Source organism: Mesoplodon mirus (assembly GCF_964341445.2).
Source record: "Mesoplodon mirus genome assembly, chromosome: 2".
Taxonomy (NCBI): domain Eukaryota; kingdom Metazoa; phylum Chordata; class Mammalia; order Artiodactyla; family Ziphiidae; genus Mesoplodon; species Mesoplodon mirus.
Genome location: NC_138977.1, coordinates 214,680,240 through 214,701,058, shown reverse-complemented (window position 1 = coordinate 214,701,058; position 20,819 = coordinate 214,680,240). Strand labels below are relative to the sequence as shown.

Here is a 20,819-nt window from a genome sequence, read left to right as displayed (position 1 = left end):
GGGCTTCCCTGGTGGCGCAGTGGTTGAGGGTCCGCCTGCCGATGCGGGGGACGCGGGTTCGTGCCCTGGTCCGGGAAGATCCCACATGCCGCGGAGCGGCTGGGCCCGTGAGCCATGGCCGCTGAGCCTGCGCGTCCGGAGCCTGTGCTCCGCAACGGGAGAGGCCACAACAGTGAGAGGCCCGCGTACCGCAAAAAAAAAAAAAAAAAAAAAAAAAAAAAAGTTATTACAAAATAATGGCTGTAATTCCCTGTGCTGTACAATATACTCTTGTTGCTTATCAACATAGCAGTTTGTATCTCTTAATCCCATACCCCTATCTTGCCCTTCCCACCTACCCTCTCCCCACTGGTAACCACTAGTTTGTTCTCTGTATCTGTGAATCTGTTTGTTTTGCTATGTTCGTTTGTATTATTTTTTAGATTCCACATACAAGTGGCATCATACCGTATTTATCTTTCTGTCTGACTTATTCACTAAGCGTAATATTCTCTAGGTTCATCCATGTTGCTGCAAATGGCAGAATTCCATCCTTTTTTATGGTTAATATCTGTGTGTGTGTGTGTGTATATACACACAAGCACATATATGATACATCCATCCGTCTCCTTTATCCATCCATCTGTTGGATACTAGGGTTGCTTCCATATCTTGGCTACTGTGAATAGCGCTGCTGTGAACACTGAGGTGTGTATAGCTTTCCAAATTAGTGCTTTCGCTTTTTCTGGATATATACCAAGGAGTGGAATTGCTGGATCAGAGGGTAGTTCTATTTTACTGTTTTCCATAGTGGCCGCACCAGTTTACATTCCCACCAACGGTGCACAAGGCTTCCCTTTTCTCCACATCCTCGCCAACATTTGTTATTTATAGGCTTTTGAAGATAGCCATTCTGACAGGTGTGAGGTGGTATCTTGTGGTGGTTTTGATTCGCATTTCTCTAATAATTAGTGATATTGAGCATCTTTTCACACGCCTATGAACCATCTGTATGTCTTCTTTGGAAAAATGTCTGTTCAGGACTTCTGCCCGTTTTTTGATTTTTTTCTTTTTATATTGAGTTGTATGAGCTATTTATATATTTTGGATGTTAACCCCCTGTCGGTCATATCATATGCAAATATTTTCTCCCATTCCATAGGCTGTCTTTTCATTTCATCAGTGGTTTCCTTTGCTGTGCAAGAGCTTTTAAGTTTAATTAGATCTCATTTGTTTATTTTTCCTTTTATTTCTTTTGCCTTAGGAGACAGATCCAAAAAGATCTTGCTATGATTTATGTCAAAGAGTGTTCTGCCTGTGTTCTCTTCTAGGAGTTTTATAGTTTCAGGTCTTACACTGAGGTCTTTAATCCATTTTGAGATTATTTTTGAGGAAATGTTCTATCTCATTCTTTTACATGTAGCTGTCCAGACACCATTAGCCTTTGAGGCTCACAGCTGAGGTGGAATAATCCCCCTGACAGCAGGTTTCCTTTACTGCGCATGGGCCTCTGTGCTCAGGGCTTCTGTGGGTTATCTCATTTAATCTCAGCCACCTGATAGGGAGGTACTACTAGTCTCTTCTCTCCAGATGAGGAAGTGAGGTCGAGAAGATGAAGTACTGTCTCCTGGTCCCCCAGCTCTTGAATGGCAGACCCAGGCCTTCTAACTCCAGCTCAGCAGGAGGCTCCCTGGGAAGGAGGCCCTGCGAACTCCGGCACAAGGGAGGGGACAGGAGGCCTGCGGCAGGGCCCCCTCCAGAGCCCAGGGAGCTGAGGCAGTGGAGAAAGCCCCCCGTCTCTTCCCTATGCAGGGGGAGGCCCCTGAGGAAGCTGCTCCTGCGACAGACGCTCCGAGTGAGCCTGACCCCGACCGTGTATACCTGGACCTCACGCCCGTCAAGTCCTTCCTGCATGGCTCCGGCGGTGCCCAGGCCTCCTCGCCCACACTGCCCCAGCCGGACCCTCCGGCCGAGGCCCTCCCTGCAGACCTGAACCCCACCCCCGATGAGCCCCTCGTGAAGTCTCCAGAGAACCCCGAGTTGCAGGTACAGGGGGTCCCCCAGCAGGTGAGCTGGCCTCACCTTCTGGGGTGCCTCGAATAGCTAGGTCCTGTTTGCTTTCTCCCAAAGCAGATGCAGCAGGAGAGTCAGGAACCTGAGGAGCCTTCCCTGGGAATCACGGCAGTCAAAATCCAGACTGAACAGCAGAAGATCTCCTTCCCACCGAGCTGCCCTGACACGGTGCCCATTGCCCCAGCTGGGGCCAGCCCACCTGTGAAAGACAGGTTGAAGGCAACCAATGCAGGTGCCTGTGCTAGATAAGAGTTGAAGGTTTTGGAAAGGGCTTGGAGAAGTTAGCCCAATTCCCTCCCTTTCAGATGAGGAAACAGAGGCTCAGAGAGGTGAAGGACTTGCCCAACGTCACGCAGCCAAGAAAGGGTGGGCCCCATTTCCTTTGCTGTCTGTGCTAGGCCGGCTTGGCATCCAGCTCTAATCTACTGCCAAAGCCCTGGGTTCCGTCTGAGCCTGTAGAGTGGGGTGGGACAGCCCTCAGGGGCCAGCCTGGCTGACCCGGGGGTTCCCCTCTCTGGGTCTGTAGAGATCAAACTTGGCAAGAACAGGACAGAAGCCGAGGTGAAGCGGTACACAGAGGAGAAGGAGAGGCTTGAGAAGAAGAAGGAAGAAATCCGGGGGCACCTGGCTCAGCTCCGGAGGGAGAAACGGGAGTTGAAGGAGACCCTGTTGAAGTGTACAGGTAAGGGGTCCCCCAGCAGAGAGGGCCCACGGAGGGGCCTGGGCTTTCCGGGGGAAGAATCCGGATCTATGCACCTGGGCTGCAACCCAGTCAGCCTTTGGCACAGGTGGATGCTCCCTGCAAAGTCCTCCCCCTCCAGCCTGTCTGAAGGGTTGCTGTCCTGTACCAGGACGTAGTTGGAAAAGCTGGTTAAAGGAGGAAATTCTCTAAAAATTGTGTTTAGACCTGAAATGTTTGATTCTCACTTAAAACAAATGAATATTTTTTGGCCTATCTTCTAATGCAGTGCCAAGGTCTTTTCCTGCCATCTGGGCTGGCTGACGGGAGCCCTGGGTCATGGTTTCCACATTAACCACATCTCTCATGCCTCATCTGGTCATTTCTTTACAAGCACCTTAAGTTTGTGTTCATTTGAAAGAAATCTGAATCCTTGTAGATTATTTTCCAAGTCATCCTCATGTGATTCTTCAGCCGTTTCCTAGCACCTTGTCTCTCCCAAGACCTTTCAGCAGCATTTGACTTTGTTTTCAGAGAGTAACTCTGGGCTCATTTAATATTTAAACTGCAGACTCACACTAACAAACAGGTTTGGGCTCTCTGGGAAGCTTATAACATGATTGGTGGTGGAAGGTCATGGGGGCACAAAGTGACCCGCTGGTTTTTTTGTGTTTTTTTTTTAAATATTACATCTTTATCGAGAGAGAATTCACAGACCATACAATAACCCATTTACAGGTGGTTTTCAGTGTATTCACAGAGTTGTGCAGCCATCACCACAGTCCATTTCAGAGCACTTTCATCACTCCTCATTAGCAGGTGCTCATGCTCAGGATTCTATATTGAACACATGTGGTACCATCCTTTGCTCTAGCAGTGAGCTCCTAGGATTGACTCTTCATAACTCGTCATTTCTTGGTACTATAGGACCAACCTGAGAACTCCAGGGTGAAGAGGGAAGCATAAAACAGGGCTGAGAAGGTGCCAGGGCTGAGGACCACTGCTCCACTAGGCCCAGGGAAGCAGCACGCACCAGAAGGATGGAGGGAACCGTGTGGGGCAGGCTGCAATGGCCCAGCCATCCTCCAAGGGTCATTAATTAAGCTTCTCTGTCCCTTGGGGGTCGCTGTCACAACAGCAGGTATCCAAACAACTGAGAGTCTCTCTACCAGAAGGGACTTAGGACTCAGGTTCGGGCCCTCTTGTGAAGGTAGAGCTCTTCTTCTGGGGCCTCCCCAGCCTTTGTGGAGTGCGGACACAGGACCTGGGCTGGGAGGCCACCCATCACCCAGAGGCCCATCCCAGCCTTGGAGCCAGACCTGTGGTCCGGAGCCACTTGGGGTCCTGTTCCAGCAGAGTGTGTGCGAATCCTGCCCTCCCCCTGGTGGGGCTTCTGGCTGAAGGGCTGTTTGTTCCCTGCAGCCGACTGGCTTCTCTCTGCAGACAAGGGGGCGGCGGCCAGCCTGGAGGAGAAGCTGAAGGAGATCGACGAGGAGTGCAGGGTGGAGGAGCGCAGGCGCGTGGACCTGGAGCTCAGCATCGTGGAGGTGAAGGACAGCCTGAAGAAGGCCGAGGCCGGGCCCGTGACGCTGGGCACGACTGTAGACACCACCCACCTGGAGAACGTGAGCCCCCGAGTGAGTTCGGGAGCCGTGTTCCTCTGAGCTGCTTGCAGGGCCTCCTGGACTGGGCTTGGGGACTGGGTCACCCTCCCCGCGCTGAACTCAGCCCTCCCTCTCTCCTGTCACCACAGCCCAAAGCTGCCACCCCGACTCCTACCCCGGACTGTACCCCAGTCAACTCCGCAACTGCGCTCAAGAACAGGCCTCTGTCGGTCATGGTCACGGGCAAAGGCACCGTCCTCCAGAAAGCCAAGGTAAGCGGTCATTCCCGGCCTCCTTCAGGGCCACGGGTGGGCAGCAGAACTGTCACTATGGTGGGGGCCCCCTTCTGATGCGGGTGGCACTTTCCTGCTTTGAGTGAGGGCTCTGCTCTCAGCAGGAAGAGGCAGGGGCTGGGGCTTTGCTGTGTCTTTGGCATTGACCAAGCAGAAAGGTGCTTGCCCTTGGTTCAGTGTCCTTACGAGTCAGCCTGAGGGCGCGTGAATCCCTGCACTGCCCACCACGTGATTATCAGTAGAGTCCAGGGGAGAGCTGCAGTTCAGAGACAGACTGGGGCTGGACAGTTTTCCAATTAAAAAAAACCTCAGTGACTCTGAAGGACTTCTGCCATGAAAACTAAAGAAGCAGATTCAGACAGGTGACGGATTTGCCTAAAGCCATCCGGCCAGCTGGTGGCAAAGGCTCAGTAAGGCGTAAACAGGGAGCAGATGCCCATTGCTGGGTTTTTGCCTGAGGGCTAGACAAAAAGTGTTATGAATCCTTGACTCATTTATACAGTCAAGAGCATGCCTAGAGCTGCCTGTGTTTTTGGCAAACTCTGCTCTTTATTTTTATCCTGCTTATTACCTGCAGGAGATGTTTTGAGGCACCTGTACCAATGACCAAGTATTAAATCCATGCAAGCACCTGAGCCACTGCCACCTCACTGCCACGGCAGACCTCACTCACCTCCCTCTCTGCTGCTCCGTGGCCTCAGAAATCTCTGAACGCGTGCTCCAAGCACTGGGGGACACACAGGGGTTGAACCTTACTTAATTGGCGTCTCTATTCCTAGCTTCTTCTAGGAATACGTAGGTTGGCTACAGAGGATAACTAACTTTCTTCTTTTGGGGGGACGCTGGTGTTTGAATGGTACCCTAGGAATGGGAGAAGAAAGGAGCAAGTTAGGAAACAAACTTCATCTAGAGACTCTCCTGTCAATATGGACCTTGGTGACAATCCTGCTTCGTGACAGTCTTCGTTAAAGCAGCAACTCTGTAAAAGGGTGAGTCTGTTTACAAGCAAAAGGAAGGACTGGGGTTCTATGAAGGGAAACGTCAGCTAAGAGGAGGCTCTGTCCCTTTGCAGAGCCAAAGGAAATAATACGACAACAACAAAAAAGACTTGTTTGGAGACCGAAGTCTATTGGTTGTAAACATTACATTGCTGTATTGAGGGGTATTCTGCATCTCTTCCTTGAAGTTTTCAGCAATTGCTTTATCAAGCTTTTTAAGTGAAAAGATTCTGATGTGGAGACTTTGGTGGAAGAGAAATGAAGGTAGCAGGGCCCTGTCCCACTGATCACATGGCTTTGGTGATTGAGAAGGTCTAAACTCCTGGCTGTCATCTCCTATCTGATTCTTAGCAGCGTCAGGGGTTAAACCGTCCTTGTCTTCAACTGTGTAAAACCATCTATGGTTTTTTGAGAAATGGTAACGGGGAAAACATTTGGGACCAAGCTGAGGCACTGTTCCCAGTAAATTAAGGACTTTTTTCAGGCTAAAGCAGGCCAGAACCAATTGCTTTTAAATAAAATTTTAAGTGATGCTGTATTACATAGAAAAAAAAAATGTTTCAAATCCTGTAATTTAGAACAGTGAAAAGTGTCTTTTGAGATTTAACTGACATTTTACATTACCACAGAAACAAGATTACCCGGTGTTTACAGAGTCAGTCCTGTGGTGAGGCGATTTTTAAGAGAAGAGTTATTTAGTATAATGTTCTTAGTCCCTGTTTTTTTAAGTTGTGCTCGATGTCCAGGCCCTTTCCAAGAAAAAAGGGGCGAATTTTGTTTCTGGTGGTCTCTTTCTTCCTTAAAATTGCCAGTGCTGTTCTTTGTGTTGCCCGTTCTTCTCTTCTGATGGCATTGGTTAACACAGGTTGGAACATTTCACCTATCATCTCTCAGCCTCATTTCTGGGGGTTCTGAATCAGAGTTCTTTAACACTGGTTCCTGAGAACTAAAGGTCTTTTGAGTCTTATTGTCTTTCTAATCCCAGGGCATTTATTTCGTTTGTCATAAACACTTGGTGTCCCAAGTGGTGAGTTAGTTGTTTGTTTTTTTTAAATAAAATGTTAATTGTATTTTGGATTTTCTTGTATTTCATGGAACGACATGGGGCAAGGCCTGGTAGACTTCTACTTCAAGGGGGGAAACATCATGGTTATTTATGCACTGAACTTCAAACTATGTGCAGTAAAAACTGGTAGAACTACAAGGTGGGATCTTAGTAGGAGACTTTAAGCTTCCTTAAATCAAGTAGCATAGGTAAGGCTGAAAGAAGATCTTAATAGTAAAATTAACACAAGGGAAACATCTTTAGAAGCTGATCATACGTAAGTGACTGAAAATCAGTACTCCTAGAAATTAAACACACTCTGAAATAATTCTTGGGGGAAAAAAAGGTACCAGTACTTGGAAAGTTGCCTTAGTAGTAATAATTAAGAAAGTTTATAGCATAAAACATGCTGGTTTTAAAAATGACAAAACCAGGGCTTCCCTGGTGGTGCAGTGGTTGAGAATCTGCCTGCCAATGCAGGGGACACGGGTTTGAGCCCTGGTCTGGGAGGATCCCACATGCCGCGGAGCAACTGGGCCCGTGAGCCACAATTACTGAGCCTGTGCTCTGCAACAAGAGAGGCCGCAATAGTGAGAGGCCCGCGCACCGCGATGAGGAGTGGCCCCTACTCGCCGCAACTGGAGAAAGCCCTCGCACAGAAACGAAGACCCAACACAGCCATAAATAAATAAATTTTTTAAAAAAATGACAAAACCAAATTTCTGGCTCACTGAAAAGGCGAATACAATAAAAAGACAGCCTAGGGCAGTATTAAATGGCAGAACTGAAAAGGAGGCCTTAAGTACAGATACTGACAAGACGTTTTAAATTACAAGAAAACACTATGAATATAGCAGCTTGAAAGTTTGAGGACTATATATTTTTCATTTTATCTAGTTAGCATTTTGTATCAGAGCTATGCTAACACACATTGCAAGAGAAAATCTCATTTCTGAACACAGAGGACAAAAAGCTTTAAAGTATTGGCAAATGAAATTCAGCAGCGCTTCAAGAATCAGGTATTGCGACCAGACAGCATTCATCCAAGAAATCAAAGGTGATTCAACAACTGAAAATATACCAATGGGTAATTTATCATATTAACCAATTAAATGTGAAAAAACATCTTCTGAAAGGAAGCAGAAAAAGCAAACCACAAATCTCAACACTCCTAATAAACACTCTTTGTAAGCTAAGAATAGAAGTAAACATTCCTTATCAAGTAATCCACAGAAAATAACACATAATGATGAAAAAGTCCCTTCAAGTCAAGAACCAGATGCATGCTGTTACCACTACTTTTTAAAACATTATTCTGAAGGTTCTAGACAATGCAAGATGACAAGAAAAAGCAGTATAAGATTTCAAAAGGAAAAGACAAACCTGTTATTACTTGTCAATGCTGTCTTTCTAAAAAAGCAAGAGAATCAAATAATCAGCTATTAGAACTAGAGCATTTAGCAAGTTGGCTGGAATAAGGATCATTTGGAGAAAATAAAAGATTTATGATCTATCTGCAGTGTTTAAGTTTTTCCAAGGAGAACATATTTCTATATTACATGTGTAATTAAAAGCCAATTTATTTTATTTTATTTATTTTTTTTTTTTTTCCGGTACACAGGCCTCTCAACTGTTGTGGCCTCTTCCGTTGCGGAGCACAGGCTCAGTGGCCATGGCTCACAGGCCCAGCCGCTCCGCGGCATGTGGGATCTTCCGGGACCGGGGCACGAACCCGTGTCCCCTGCATCGGCAGGCGAACTCTCAACCACTGCGCCACCAGGGAAGCCCAAGCCAATTTATTTTAAAAGAAAGAAAAAGGGTTGGCTGGGAAAAGATCACTTAAGGCTATCTTGTTAGGAATTCCCTCTGCCGCTACTGGGACCCCAAAAGGGTTGAACTCTTCACACCTTCACTAGAAAAGGTTAAGTTTCAAGGGCTGGGACCTAAAAATAGAAACAGTAAAGCCTTTGATATGTAAGCCCAGGGACCACAGTTTTGTGGGGGGTTTTTTAAGTCCAATTCAAATGGGACATCAAAATGTCAGCCCTGAACCAGACAAAAAGCCTACACTATGAAACGATTAAACTGCCGTTAATATAAAGACAAGGGGTTCATGTAAATTCAGACATCACCTATCAGCACCTGCCAGGTGGGCATGTGACCCTGCTCTGATGTCACCTTCTGCCAAGGCAAAAGCAGTAATAGGAATGAAAATATCCCTTGAACGCAAATGACTGTCATACACAGTGCTCGGCACACAGGACTTTTTAACGTCTAACAGAACCATGGTGATGACCTTTCAAGTACTTTTCTTGCACCAGAAATCCTAAAGTTCTTAAAGCTAAGCAATACTTAAACCAAGGTAGCCTTGAATGTTTGCCTATAAAACATCACATTAAGGTATTTACTTTAAAAATAAAAACTGTGATAAAGTATTTGGATTTAAATCAGAGATCTACAAAGGCTTCTACCAAAAACCCAACTCCCAACACGACCACCCAGGGGGATAATTGATTCCTAAATACTGTGGGGTAAGGAAATATCCGGCTCACCAAAAAAATATTCCAACTAAGCCTCTTTGCCATTTACGTACAAAAACTCCTGTTAAATAAATAACCAACATTACTTCTTGAAATACTCCTTTCAAAACGAGGTCTAAAAAAAACCCCTAAAACCAAGCAGCAAAGATCTATGCCTAAAAAAACAAAACTCCTCCAAGTTTCTTTGTTCTATATTGAGTTTAAGAATTCTACTCCTTTTTGCCCCCAAAGGGCAGAGTAAGACAAGCACTCAAACACCCCACAATTAACCCTCCTAAGTAAAGGCTGAGAAGCCCCTCGAAAGGAATGCTGCCCAGTACCCAGGCCCAGCTCACGTGGCCCCTCGAGACCAGGGCCGTTTGCACACTCAGCGCCCCCCCCCCACCAAGGGCAAACAGCTGGTTAATCAGTCACCTTGCAGTGTGGGGCCTTTCCAACTCCCACACGCAGATCCAGTCACCAAAACAAGTCACAAATGCCACTCAAGCCCCTTTTCAAACTAAGAATGAATCCATCTGGGACATCTTAGGAGAAAGATGTGTTTAAAGGTCCACCCTTTGTCTATCTTGAAATGCCATCACGTTAGGGGTCCGAGTGACACTCTCATCACTGCCTTCTGTTGGGCATGACTGTCCCAGCAACGTTCTACTTAGCATCTGTTGTGGGAAAAGTGAGCTTCAAACAGGCCATCAAAAGTCTCCAGGTTCCTCTGTTCCTCCTCAGGGGAAAGGTGGCAGATGACACCAGCTCAGCAGCGCTCAACTAGGTCAGCAAAGTAAGTACTTACACTTGAAGAATTTTCAACATCCTCGTTAGGGGGGAAATCCGCTGCTACTGTGTCCCTAGGCAGCACCGTCTGCAGCCGGGCCCTCTCTTCTCCCTGGGTCAGGAGAGTGGGCAGGAGGGTTCTGGACAGGGCTGAAGGCAGACACGCAAAGGACCCCACGAGACAGGATGCTCCGCTGAGGGCAGGCCCCCTTTCAGCGCCCAGGGGACCCAGGCCTTCTTGGTAGCAGCTGGGAGGGGGGCAGCTGCTGCCCTCCTGCAGGCTCTCGGCTGGGGCCACGTGCCTTGGGGGCGTCTCCTCTCAGGGCCCCTGGGAAAGAAGTGAACTTTGAGGACACGAGGAGTGAGTCCTCTTCTCAACCAACTAGCTGCCCCACGGGCCCCATCATGCCTTGCTCTTACTCCGTAAGCCAAGGAAGAGGTGCCCCTCACATCACGCCTGGTATCAGGAAGCCCACCTCTACCAGTGCCTGAAAACCCAGGGCTCCAATGGGAATCATCCTCTGGCTGCCGCTGCTGTTCTAACTTTAAATTCATGGACAGTGGCCACAGGTGGGCCAGAGTGCTGCCCTACAATCATTCTCTGCGTCCTCATTCTGGTCCCCTTCTCTCTAGACAGTTACTAGTTCTCTTCCCTCCTCAACCTCCATGTCTCCCCCTCCTCACTCTCAGCTGAGCAAACAAACGCTCGCAACTCCCACCGACTTCCACTGCCACGTCTACCCACCCACCTGTCCCCGTGCCACAGCCTCTGCCTGCCTTCCAGTTACTCTGGGTCCACTTGCTCCTCCCGCCCAGTCATCAATTTTCATCAATCAGAGTGTGTGCTCAGCACCATCTAATACACTTCATGCTGTACTTATTTGCTGTCTCCCTCACTAGAATGGAAGCTCCACGAGGGCAGAGATCCTCTCTGTCCTGCCTCCTGCTCTGTTCCCCGCACCTAGAATGGCACCTGGGATGTAGGAGGCACCCACTGAATGTCTCCTGCATGAACGAACAAATGATTGATTCCTTTACACTGATGCCCTAGAGCCTCCTTTGGCTGTGGCCCTGGGGCTCAGGACTCAGAACAGCACCCCAGCTCCCAAGTGCACGCAGGCGTCCCACTCACGGCTCTCGCAGTGCGGGCCGTCGCGGCACTTGCAGCGGTAGCTCCCGTTGTGCGGGACGCAGGTGCCCTCGCTCGTGCACGGGCTGGGTGTGCAGAGGTTCACTGGCCGCTTGGCTTCTGCAACGGAGCACGTGCCAGCAGACCCGGCCTGGGCTGGTCCCGAAGACCCCGCTCTAAGGAAGCCCAGTACAGAGTTGAGGCCACCAGAGCAGTGTCTTACACATCTTAGTGGCGCCATGGGCCTCTGAGCCACAGGTTAGTTGGGCCCCATACTGCATGGCCGGTCAAAGACCCGACTTCCACCCAGCTTTCCTACACGTGTACAGAGACTCCCTCTCTCGGACGGGCCGTACACACAGCAGTGCTTATTGTTATTATTATGGCCACATGCTTTTTACAAAGTGGAAAGGATGTCACTGGCAAACGGAAGGCTTGGAGTCCGGCTGTGCTGGCTGTGTCTGCCCCTACCAAGGTCGGTGCCAAGCCGGGGTCCTATGCGTATCCTAATGACGTCTTCTTTTTAAGTGGGGTGCATACATTCTCAAGTTTGGGAAGAGGTGCCTGTGCTAAATTATCTGCACCTTAAATGTCAGGTGAGTGGCATTCGTGTGAGTGTGGCACTCAGCATAAAGCCCGGCATGTGGAAAGTGCCCCGCAGTTGGGAGAAGTTGCTGTCCCTGTAATGATGTACATGAAGGCTCAGGCTGAGGTCCTCCCTTGGAAGCGGCCCCGAGGGTGTGGATCGCCCCCCACTCACCTCTGCATATCCACTCGATAAGCGTGTCCTGGTGGTGCCTCAGGTCTGTGTAGGCTGCCATGTGGATCAGGGAGTCCCGGGGACCTGTGAGCCTCCGCAGTGCCTCCCTCAGGACGGGCCCCACGCCCATCACCAGTTCAGAGATGCCGTTGTCCCTCAGCTTCTGGGCAGGGACGGCCACGTCCTCTGGCCCCTCCCACCCGTGACCACCACCGCAGCCTTGGGGACACCAGGCCGGGCGCCCCTCCGGACCGTCATCACCTTGTCATAGGTGTGCAGCAAGGCCGTGCCTGCTGAGCCCACCCCACCCAGGTAGGGGGCCTGGCTCCTGGCCCGCAGCGCTGCAGCACCAGTGAGGTGGGGGTCCAGCCCAAAGGCTGTCTGGACCTGGCCGCCATACACCACCAGGCCAATCTGTGTCACGTCAGGGTTCACGTCAAACCGGAGGGCACAGCTGCTCACGAAGCTCCGCATCTGGGCGAAGTCCTCGGGCCCCACAGAGGCCGAGGCATCCAACATGAAGACCAGGTCCAGCGACTGGGCCTGGCAGCCTGCAGAACAAGAGAAGTGGACCTCAGGGGGCAGCAAAGTGGGGACTGCTCTGGGGTGAGCGGAGCCCAGGTCAGCCGGTCTGCTGTCTGTCCACTGCAGTATCCGTCCTCCACCCTCTCCTAGAATGGTAGCAGGACATGTGAACGCTCAGCTAGACCACATTCCTAGCCTCCCTGGCAGCCGGGTGTGGCCACGTGACAAGTTCTATATAATGGGTTGTGATCGCAAGTAATTGTGCAATTTCCAAGTTATGTCCTCAAAAGGAAGCTGCTTGCCTTCCACTTCCCCTTTGCCCTCTTCTTTCTGTCTGAGAAACAGTGACCCTGGAGTTAGAGGTGGAACCACAAGATAGCCGAGCCACCCTGCTGGCCCTGGCCACTCACCTCTGAACTGTTATGTGAGAGGAATAAACGTCCACTGTGCGTAAGCCATGGAGCTCCGGGGCCTCATCTATGCCATCACGGAGTGCCCTCCACGTGCCGTGCACTGTATACAAGGCACTAATTATACCATGTGGACCAAACTGCCGATGCCTGTCCTTGATCAGCTGACAAACATGAAACCAACAAAGAATTACAAACTATGTGAGCAGCCATGGGGGAAAGGAGCAGGGTGCTATGAGAGGGACCAGCAGGGGCGACACGGGTGGGTAAGGATGGGGTCGGGGCTCCTCTGAGGAGCGACATTTCAGCTAAAGACTGAAGATTCAGAACTCCTTAACGACAATAAATAACGGTAATAAATAGCAATGCCTACAGTTCTGAGCGTATACTCTGAGCTTACTGTGTACTAGTGTGCATGGTGCTTGCCTTACTTATCCTCACAAAAGCCCCTCTGGAGGTACTAGGTGCTACTATTAGTCCAATTTTACTGACCAGTAAACTGAGAAGTTACTCATCGCAAGGCTAGCATACAGAACAGTCGGGCTGTGCTTGCGGCCCCCAGTACAGGCCCTGGTTAACTCGCTACCAAAGGGAGGAAGGGCCTGCCACTGGCCAGCCGGTCCCCGGGTCGGGCGAGGCCGGCTCGCAGCTGGCGCCGGTGCAGGACTGGTCCTTACCTGGGCGCTGCTGGCTGCACAGCTTTCCCCGCAGCTTCAGGATTTGGCCGCACAGGTCCTGCGGGCCGGCGTAGATCATGACGCGCGCCAGGCTGCCCGTGACCTCCTCCAGGTCCGCCTGCACGGCCTCGCTGCCCACGCCCAGCAGGAGCAGCTCCTGGGCCCTGGCGAAAGGCGCCAGGCCGGCCACCTGGTCCTGAGAGCATGCCTCGGTCATCAGGACCACAGCCCTGTGGGGCTGGTCCAGACCCGTTCCGGCGGTGCCCCTGAAGCCGCGCTCTGCCGCCTGCCGCGGGGCCTGGCCTGTCAGGGTGGCGCCGCCACTGAAGGGCAGATTGTCGAGGCTCCTGACCAGGTCCGCACGTCCCGGTACTCGCCCATGGCCACGGCCACGGCCACGTCCAGCTCCGTGCCGTAGCGGGCCACGCCTATGCACGCCCAGGAGCCCTCGCTTTGGGGCTGCCAGGATCACAGCGGCCGTCACGCTGTGGAGCACGCAGACCACCGTCCCACCCAGGACCCCCCAGCCGCCACGTGGGGCCAGAGCCGCCTCCCTCCCAGGAGGGAGATGGGACACTGACACAGAGGCTTCAGGGCCTAGTGACCGGTGCAGGTCACAGGGTTAGACACGGCTGGACACAGAGCTCCCTGGCTCCCACCAAGTGTCTCCATCTCACCACTCTTTCAAAAGACAAAATTTTTTCTCTAACTTTTTCCCATTATGGTTAGTGCTTCTTGTGTCCTGTTGGAGAAATCTTTGTCTACCCCAAGATCATGAAGATACGCTCCTATGTTTTCTTCCAGAAGCTTCACAACTTTGCCTTTTACATTTAAATCTATGATCCATCTGGACTTGATTTTTTGTGTAGCTTGTGAGGTAGGGAGTCAACATATATATTTTTTTCCCATATAAGTCTCCAATTGACCCAGCACTACAGTTTTTAAAAAGTGACTATTTAACAAGTCCCGTCCTATGTGTTGAGCATTGTGCTAAGAAGCTTATTTCAAACTCCCATAACCGTAGGGGGTAAAGCCAGTTATAATCTTCATTTCACAGTTTTAAAACCAAAAGGGGTTGAAGCTTCTCACTCCTCCTCTTCTTGCAAGAGGGGAGAAGAGACTCAGCCCAGAACCAGGACCCAGTTCGGCCAGCTCCAGCCTGCAGCTGGGCTCCACGATGCTCACAGATCAAGCAGTAGCCATTCTAAAGCTAAGAAGCCAGGAGCCGTGTCCTACCCAGAGCTCCACCACCTGAGTTACTTCTTCATGGAACCCTCAGTGTATCATTTGAGACATCAGATCAGTGGTGTACTAGAAAAGCAGGTGGCCCTAACTCCAGGGCTAGTTCCTACCTAGTAGCTAAAAGGGTGGCAGCTGAGAAGCAGGAACCCCGGCTCCACTGCTCCCCAACAGAGTCTGGGAAGTCCTGTGCACACGTACCGCAGTCAGTCTCCCCTCCAAAGGCTGGCGGGCAGAGGCAGTGGTACCTGCCAGTCCTTCTGGAACACACGTGCCTCCATTCTGGCAGGGCTGCGAGTCACAGGGGCCTATCAGAGAGATGCCTGTTAACAGGCTGGTACATCAGCCCAGAGATGTGAAGAGGTTTGGCTACCCTGCCCCACCAGGGCCCAGCCCCTTCCTTTCCCCAGATGCACTAGGAAATTAGTCTCAACACGTGTAGTGAAGAGGAAAGTAAATGAGGTACGTAAGGCGGGGTGAGGGTGTAGGTGGTACCAGACAATGGTGGGCTCAGTAAGGCCCTGTGTGAATTACAGGCTCACTTGGGGATCTGCCAGTGGGATCTGGCTCCTGGCTCTGATACTGGGAACACGTGTTATGGACTGAATTTCTCCCCCCACCACCCCGACCTCCAAATTTATATGTAGGAGTCCAAACCCCCAATACCTTAAAAATGTTAATCTACTACTTGGTGGTCACATGATTGTAATTAAAGTATACACTTCTGGAAGGCAGGAATTATCGAGGGTAACTCTGGGCTCCTAGGCCAGCAGTTCTGTCCGTTGGAGTTTCATGCAAACAACTGAGGGCTCATTAACAGCACCAACAGGGGCCTTTAACTGAGCAGCTATTATGGGCCAGGTATTGTGCTAAGCGCTACACATGTATGATCTCACTTCACTGATACAACTGGATGAAGCAGGTACTGTGAACCGCCACGTCACAGATGAGGAAGCTGAAACTTCACGAACAGAAGTCACGTGCTGAAGCTCAGCTACTTGGAAAGTGGCAGAGCTGGGACTCGAACACAGGCCACTCTGGTTTCAAAACCGTAAGTCCCTGAGCTTTAATTTCTGAGCAGAAACAACCCCACTTTCAGTTCCTCCCACGTGTCAGAGACCAGCCAAGTTGGAACTTTAAAATAAGATGCCCGGGCTTCCCTGGTGGCGCAGTGGTTGGGAGTCCGCCTGCCGATGCAGGGGACACGGGTTCGTGCCCCGATCCGGGAGGATCCCACATGCCGCGGAGCGGCTGGGCCCGTGAGCCATGGCCGCTGAGCCTGCGCGTCTGGAGCCTGTGCTCCGCAACGGGAGAGGCCACAACAGTGAGAGGCCTGCGTACCACAGAAAAACCAAACAAACAAACAAATAAAAAATAAAATAAGATGCCCGAAAGATCACCTAACCCCAGGCAGGAAGCACCATCCTGCCTGCACACAAAGCCTCTGGCTCTGCTTTCGAGGGACGGACTCCCGACCTCATCAGGAGTCGCATATCTACACAAGCACTGACGCCAAGACACTTCAGTGTGATTTCTGTGCTCCTGGGTCAGTGAGATGCACGAGACCCCGGGGTGAGGAGGAGTGAGGGCCCGTTGGGAAGCCAGGCTGCATGACCTTAATGGTATTGAAAAGTCCTCCTGTTTGCTTGGGACTTGGTAGCTGATGAAGCACTTTGGTGGACATCACCTACTGAATCTTCCCCAGGATCCCCTGTACGGTACCCCCTATCATCCAGAGCAGGGAAATGGGGAGTCCAGACATGGGGCAAACATTACCCCCATTTTACAGAGGAGGAAAGCGAGGCTCAGGTATCTTGCCCCGAGTTTGGTGCTAGATGTGAGGCTTTCTGTCTGCACAGCTGGGGCTCAGGGCACGCCCTGCTCTGCCTCTTGTCACCACAAGGGGCCCTGGTTAAGGAAGTAATTCCAAAGCCTTCACTCCCTTTCTCAGTGAAAATATACCACTGACCAAGGGAGGCGTGAGTATGGCATGAGCATGTTCCTCTGCCTCTGAAATGCCTGCCCCTGGGCCCTGGAGCTCAGTCCAACCCCACTTGCTGCCAGGAGTATAAATGCCCCTTTGGGAGCCAGCCTAGTCCCAGGGCCAGAAAGAAGAGGAGAATCCAAGAGGCAGACTGTACCTGGGCGGGTGGTCCTGTAGCAGGTGGCAGGGTGGGTTAAGAACACTCTCTTCCAGCTACAACCCAAGGAAACAAATGGTAGACATCAAAGTTTTAACAGGAGAGGGTATTTAAAACACTAAAAGCTGACACAAGATGCCAATGCAGAAGCAAGTCAAGAAAGACTTGGTTCTTTTTTTTTCCTGATTCTACCCAATTTTTGTCTGCACATAGAGTAGGAAATGTTTCAAACTACTCAGACAATTAAAAAAAAAGATAATGGAAGCTGGCTATCATGTCAGAAATTAGAGATATCTGTGTTTAATACTCTGAACTACGGCAACAGCTTTCTATTACGAGTTACTTTCTGGGGCCAGCACAATGAGTGGGGGGTGGGAAATACTGGGATTAGGCGACTGGATTCTGGTTATGTGACCCCAGACAAGTTACTGTCCTTCTCTGGTCTTCCGTTCCCTCTTCTATATAGCAACTCTGTAGTTTTCAACTGTGTTCCTCAGAGCCTCAGTGGAGAGGGAAGGGGACTGTCCAGGGCTCCCCCAGTGCCCCTGCCCCACGCCCCCACCCCAAATGTGCTTTTTCTGGTCTGCATAACAAGTGTCCATACGAGGCTCCGTAGCTCAGGAGGATTTGCAAACCACTGGCTGGTCTCAATGACCTCTGAGATTGGTTTGAGTGACAACCTTCTGTGACAACACAAGGGCCACCATTCCTGTGCTGGCTTCCATGCCCCAGCCATCCGCCATCGTTACTTCAAGTCCTCGGCTACTTGAAGAGACGGCAGTCTCCTCTTCCAGACGGGGAAATGGGTTCAGGGCTGAATAAAGGTGCCCAAAGTCACACGGTTACCAGAACACAGCAGAGCTGGGATCCGAACTCCACCTCCCACTCCAAAGCCCATGCATCCTGCCCTCTGGGCCTCGCCCCCTGGCTCTCCTGAGTCTGTGGGGCGATGGGCCGACCACAGAGGAGTGGGTCCTCGTCCCTTGGGCAGAAAGCCCTCCTCTTGGCTGGCAGCAGCTCCCTGGATGGCCTCATCTAAGGAGATTCTCCTGGGGCCTTCGCGACAAAGTTCTCTAAAACTTGCCAAAGAGCACTTCTCCCGGGGAGATCCCACCCAGGGCTGCTCACCTAGTGGGCAGGCTAATTGGGCTCACCTCTAGGGCGGGGGCTTTCCTGAGGCAAAACATCCACTTGGAATAAAAGCCAAGTCAACTACGAACTCAAGGGGTTGCTGAAATCAAAACTGTGCCAAGCTGCCAGCTCATTAAAGAGAACTCTTCTCCCCCTCCATGTCTACTCCTCGTGACCTCATAAAACCACCCATCCTAGCCCAGAAAGCTCCACGGGCCCTGCCCTCCCTACCCAGGCCTACAGGAGCCAGCGGTGTTGAGCAGACACTATCCACAGGGCTTCGCCTGGGCCTGCACTCAGCTAGTCCCCCACCACCCTCAGGTCTGGTCCCTGCCCACCCTAATTAAAACCGCAACCCTACCCTCTACTTACCCGCCCCGTCCCACCCCGCATCCTTTCCCCTACTGCACTTACCACCACTTAACAGTTCATTTAGGTATTCACTTTGTTCACTGCTACCTCTTGCTCATGAGAGCAGATTTGTTTCCGAGACACTCATGCTGATTCCCCAGGACCTGGGGCAGTGCTGGGAACTTAGGAGAGCCTCGGTGAGTATTTCTTGAATGAGGGGATTGATGAAAAGCCTCCTATATGCATTATTCTAGGAGCCTGCAATGTCAGTGCAGTCTACGAATTACCTCGCTGCGTGCTCCTTGCAATCCTCTGGGGGCAGGTCCTGTTATCATCCCCTTGCTGAATGTGGAAACAGACAGCGGGAGGTTCCCAGCTCACTAGTGGTGATGCCCCCAGAGTCTGAGCACATAGCCATGAAGTGTACTCTACCCACCAGCCTCTCCCAGGGCTCCCGGCTCTGGATGCGTCTGTCCCCTGCTACCCAGTTCCCACATCTTTCGAGACTGCTCAAGCAACCCCTCCTCCATGACGTGTGGGGAGGACAGGCCCCATCCCAGCACTTGGGAGCCTCTCTCTGGACCACGAGCCTCTTGGGGCCGCGACTGTGCCTGCCTCCTCGCTGGACCCTGCCTGGCTCAGAGTGAGTCCTTAAACATGTTCACCAGGGAATGAAGAACTACCTCCTTTCACTCGAAAGTGCAGGTTCAGAAGAGAGCCTCTAGTGGCCTCTGACATGGCACAAGGCCCCACTTCCTCTGATCCACATGGGGGGCACCGCCCTTCCCTGCCGAGATGGCGTTTGGACTCTGCATCGACCCGACACGACCCTCACGGCTTCTCAGCTGCTGCATCTCACTGCTGTGCGCGTGCTCTGATCTCATCGCTGAGGCCAGGCCAAGGGGCCAAGGTGCAGCTGGTTCAAACGCTACCCTGGCCCTCCAGAAAGGACTAGAGGGTGAGATCATGAGCTCCTGACGAGGTGCCATACTGAAGGTGGTCCAGATAAAGGGGGACGATCTGGGGGTCTGCGGGGCAGTGGCTGAGAGCCAGGCGGCGGGTGCTCTTGAATGCCTGAGCTCTGGTCCTGAAGAATCCAGCATTCTTCATGGCCTCCACATCCGGAATTCATCAAAGCATCTTAAGCCTCTTGCCTTGCTCAGCCCCCATACATATGGAAACTGGTGATCAGAGGGACCAAATTAGTAGACCACTACCCAAGTCCAGACCACTGCCCTGTCAGACCAGCTTTTGGCTGATTTACTAGCCTTCAGAATGGCTGTGACCCAGGCCCTGGGCTCCTGGGCAGTGTGTCTAAAAGACTCTGACACTTGTATGGAAACACAAAAGACCCCGAATAGCCAAAGAAATCTTGAGAACGAAAGACGGAGCTGGAGGAATCAGGCTCCCTGACTTCAGACTATACTACAAAGCTACAGTAATCAAGACAGTATGGTACTGGCACAAAAACAGAAAGATAGATCAATGGAACAGGATAGAAAGCCCAGAGATAAAACCCACGCACATATGGTCACCTTATCTTTGATAAAGGAGGCAGGAATGTACAGTGGAGAAAGGACAGCCTCTTCAATAAGTGGTGCTGGGAAAACTGGACAGGTACATGTAAAAGTTTGAGATTAGATCACTCCCTAACACCATACACAAAAATAAGCTCAAAATGGATTAAAGACCTAAATGTAAGGCCAGAAACTCTCAAACTCTTAGAGGAAAACGTAGGCAGAACACTCTATGACATAAATCACAGCAAGATCCTTTTTGACCCACCTCCTAGAGAAAGGGAAATAAAGACAAAAATAAACACATGGGACCTAATGAAACTTAAAAGCTTTCGCACAGGAAACCATAAACAAGACCAAAAGACAACCCGCAGAATAGGAGAAAATATTTGCAAATAAAGCAACTGACAAAGGATTAATCTCCAAAATTTATAAGCAGCTCATGCAGCTCAATAACAACAAAAAAACCCAAAACAACCCAATCCAAAAATGGGCAGAAGACCTAAATAGACATTTCTCCAAAGAAGATATACAGACTGCCAACAAACACATGAAAGGATGCTCAACATCATTAATCATTAGAGAAATGCAAATCAAAACTACAATGAGATATCATCTCACACCAGTCAGAATGGCCATCATCAAAAAATCTAGAAACAATAAATGCTGGAGAGGATGTGGAGAAAAGGGAACACTCTTGTACTGCTCGTGGGAATGTGAATTGGTACAGCCACTATGGAGAACAGTATGGAGGTTCCTTAAAAAACTACAAATAGAACTACCATATGACCCAGCAATCCCACTACTGGGCATATACCCTGAGAAAACCATAATTCAAAAAGAGTCATGTACCAAAATGTTCACTGCAGCTCTATTTACAATAGCCCAGAGATGGAAACAACCTAAGTGTCCATCATCGGATGAATGGATAAAGAAGATGTGGCACATATATACAATGGA

At 50.6% G+C, this 20,819-nt stretch overlaps 2 protein-coding genes across 5 annotated transcripts in view; one reads left to right on the top strand and one right to left on the bottom strand.

Moving 5' to 3' along the window:
- AFAP1L2 (actin filament associated protein 1 like 2) overlaps positions 1–6,690 on the top strand; it is a 100,109-nt gene extending 93,419 nt beyond the window's left edge. The window contains exons 14-19 of one of the 4 annotated variants that reach the window (XM_082611586.1): positions 1,792–2,025; positions 2,113–2,284; positions 2,579–2,734; positions 4,175–4,368; positions 4,485–4,607; positions 5,494–6,690. In XM_082611586.1, the coding sequence (XP_082467712.1) occupies positions 1,792–2,025; positions 2,113–2,284; positions 2,579–2,734; positions 4,175–4,368; positions 4,485–4,607; positions 5,494–5,520 (906 nt within the window). In that variant the 3' untranslated portion in view covers positions 5,521–6,690. Of the gene's footprint in view, positions 1–1,791; positions 2,026–2,109; positions 2,285–2,578; positions 2,735–4,153; positions 4,369–4,484; positions 4,608–5,493 lie in introns of all 4 variants that reach the window. The other 3 variants (XM_082611584.1, XM_082611585.1, XM_082611583.1) reach the window with 3 other exon arrangements.
- A 3,501-nt stretch (positions 6,691–10,191) lies between these two features.
- The window catches only part of VWA2 (von Willebrand factor A domain containing 2), a gene marked incomplete at its 3' end in the record, with an annotated part of 58,225 nt that continues 47,597 nt past the window's right edge, over positions 10,192–20,819 (bottom strand). The window contains 9 exon segments of the mRNA XM_082643730.1: positions 10,192–10,307; positions 11,112–11,228; positions 11,869–12,057; positions 12,060–12,419; positions 13,481–13,840; positions 13,843–13,908; positions 14,921–14,971; positions 14,974–15,027; positions 16,861–16,916. Coding sequence (XP_082499856.1) covers positions 10,192–10,307; positions 11,112–11,228; positions 11,869–12,057; positions 12,060–12,419; positions 13,481–13,840; positions 13,843–13,908; positions 14,921–14,971; positions 14,974–15,027; positions 16,861–16,916 — 1,369 coding nt within the window.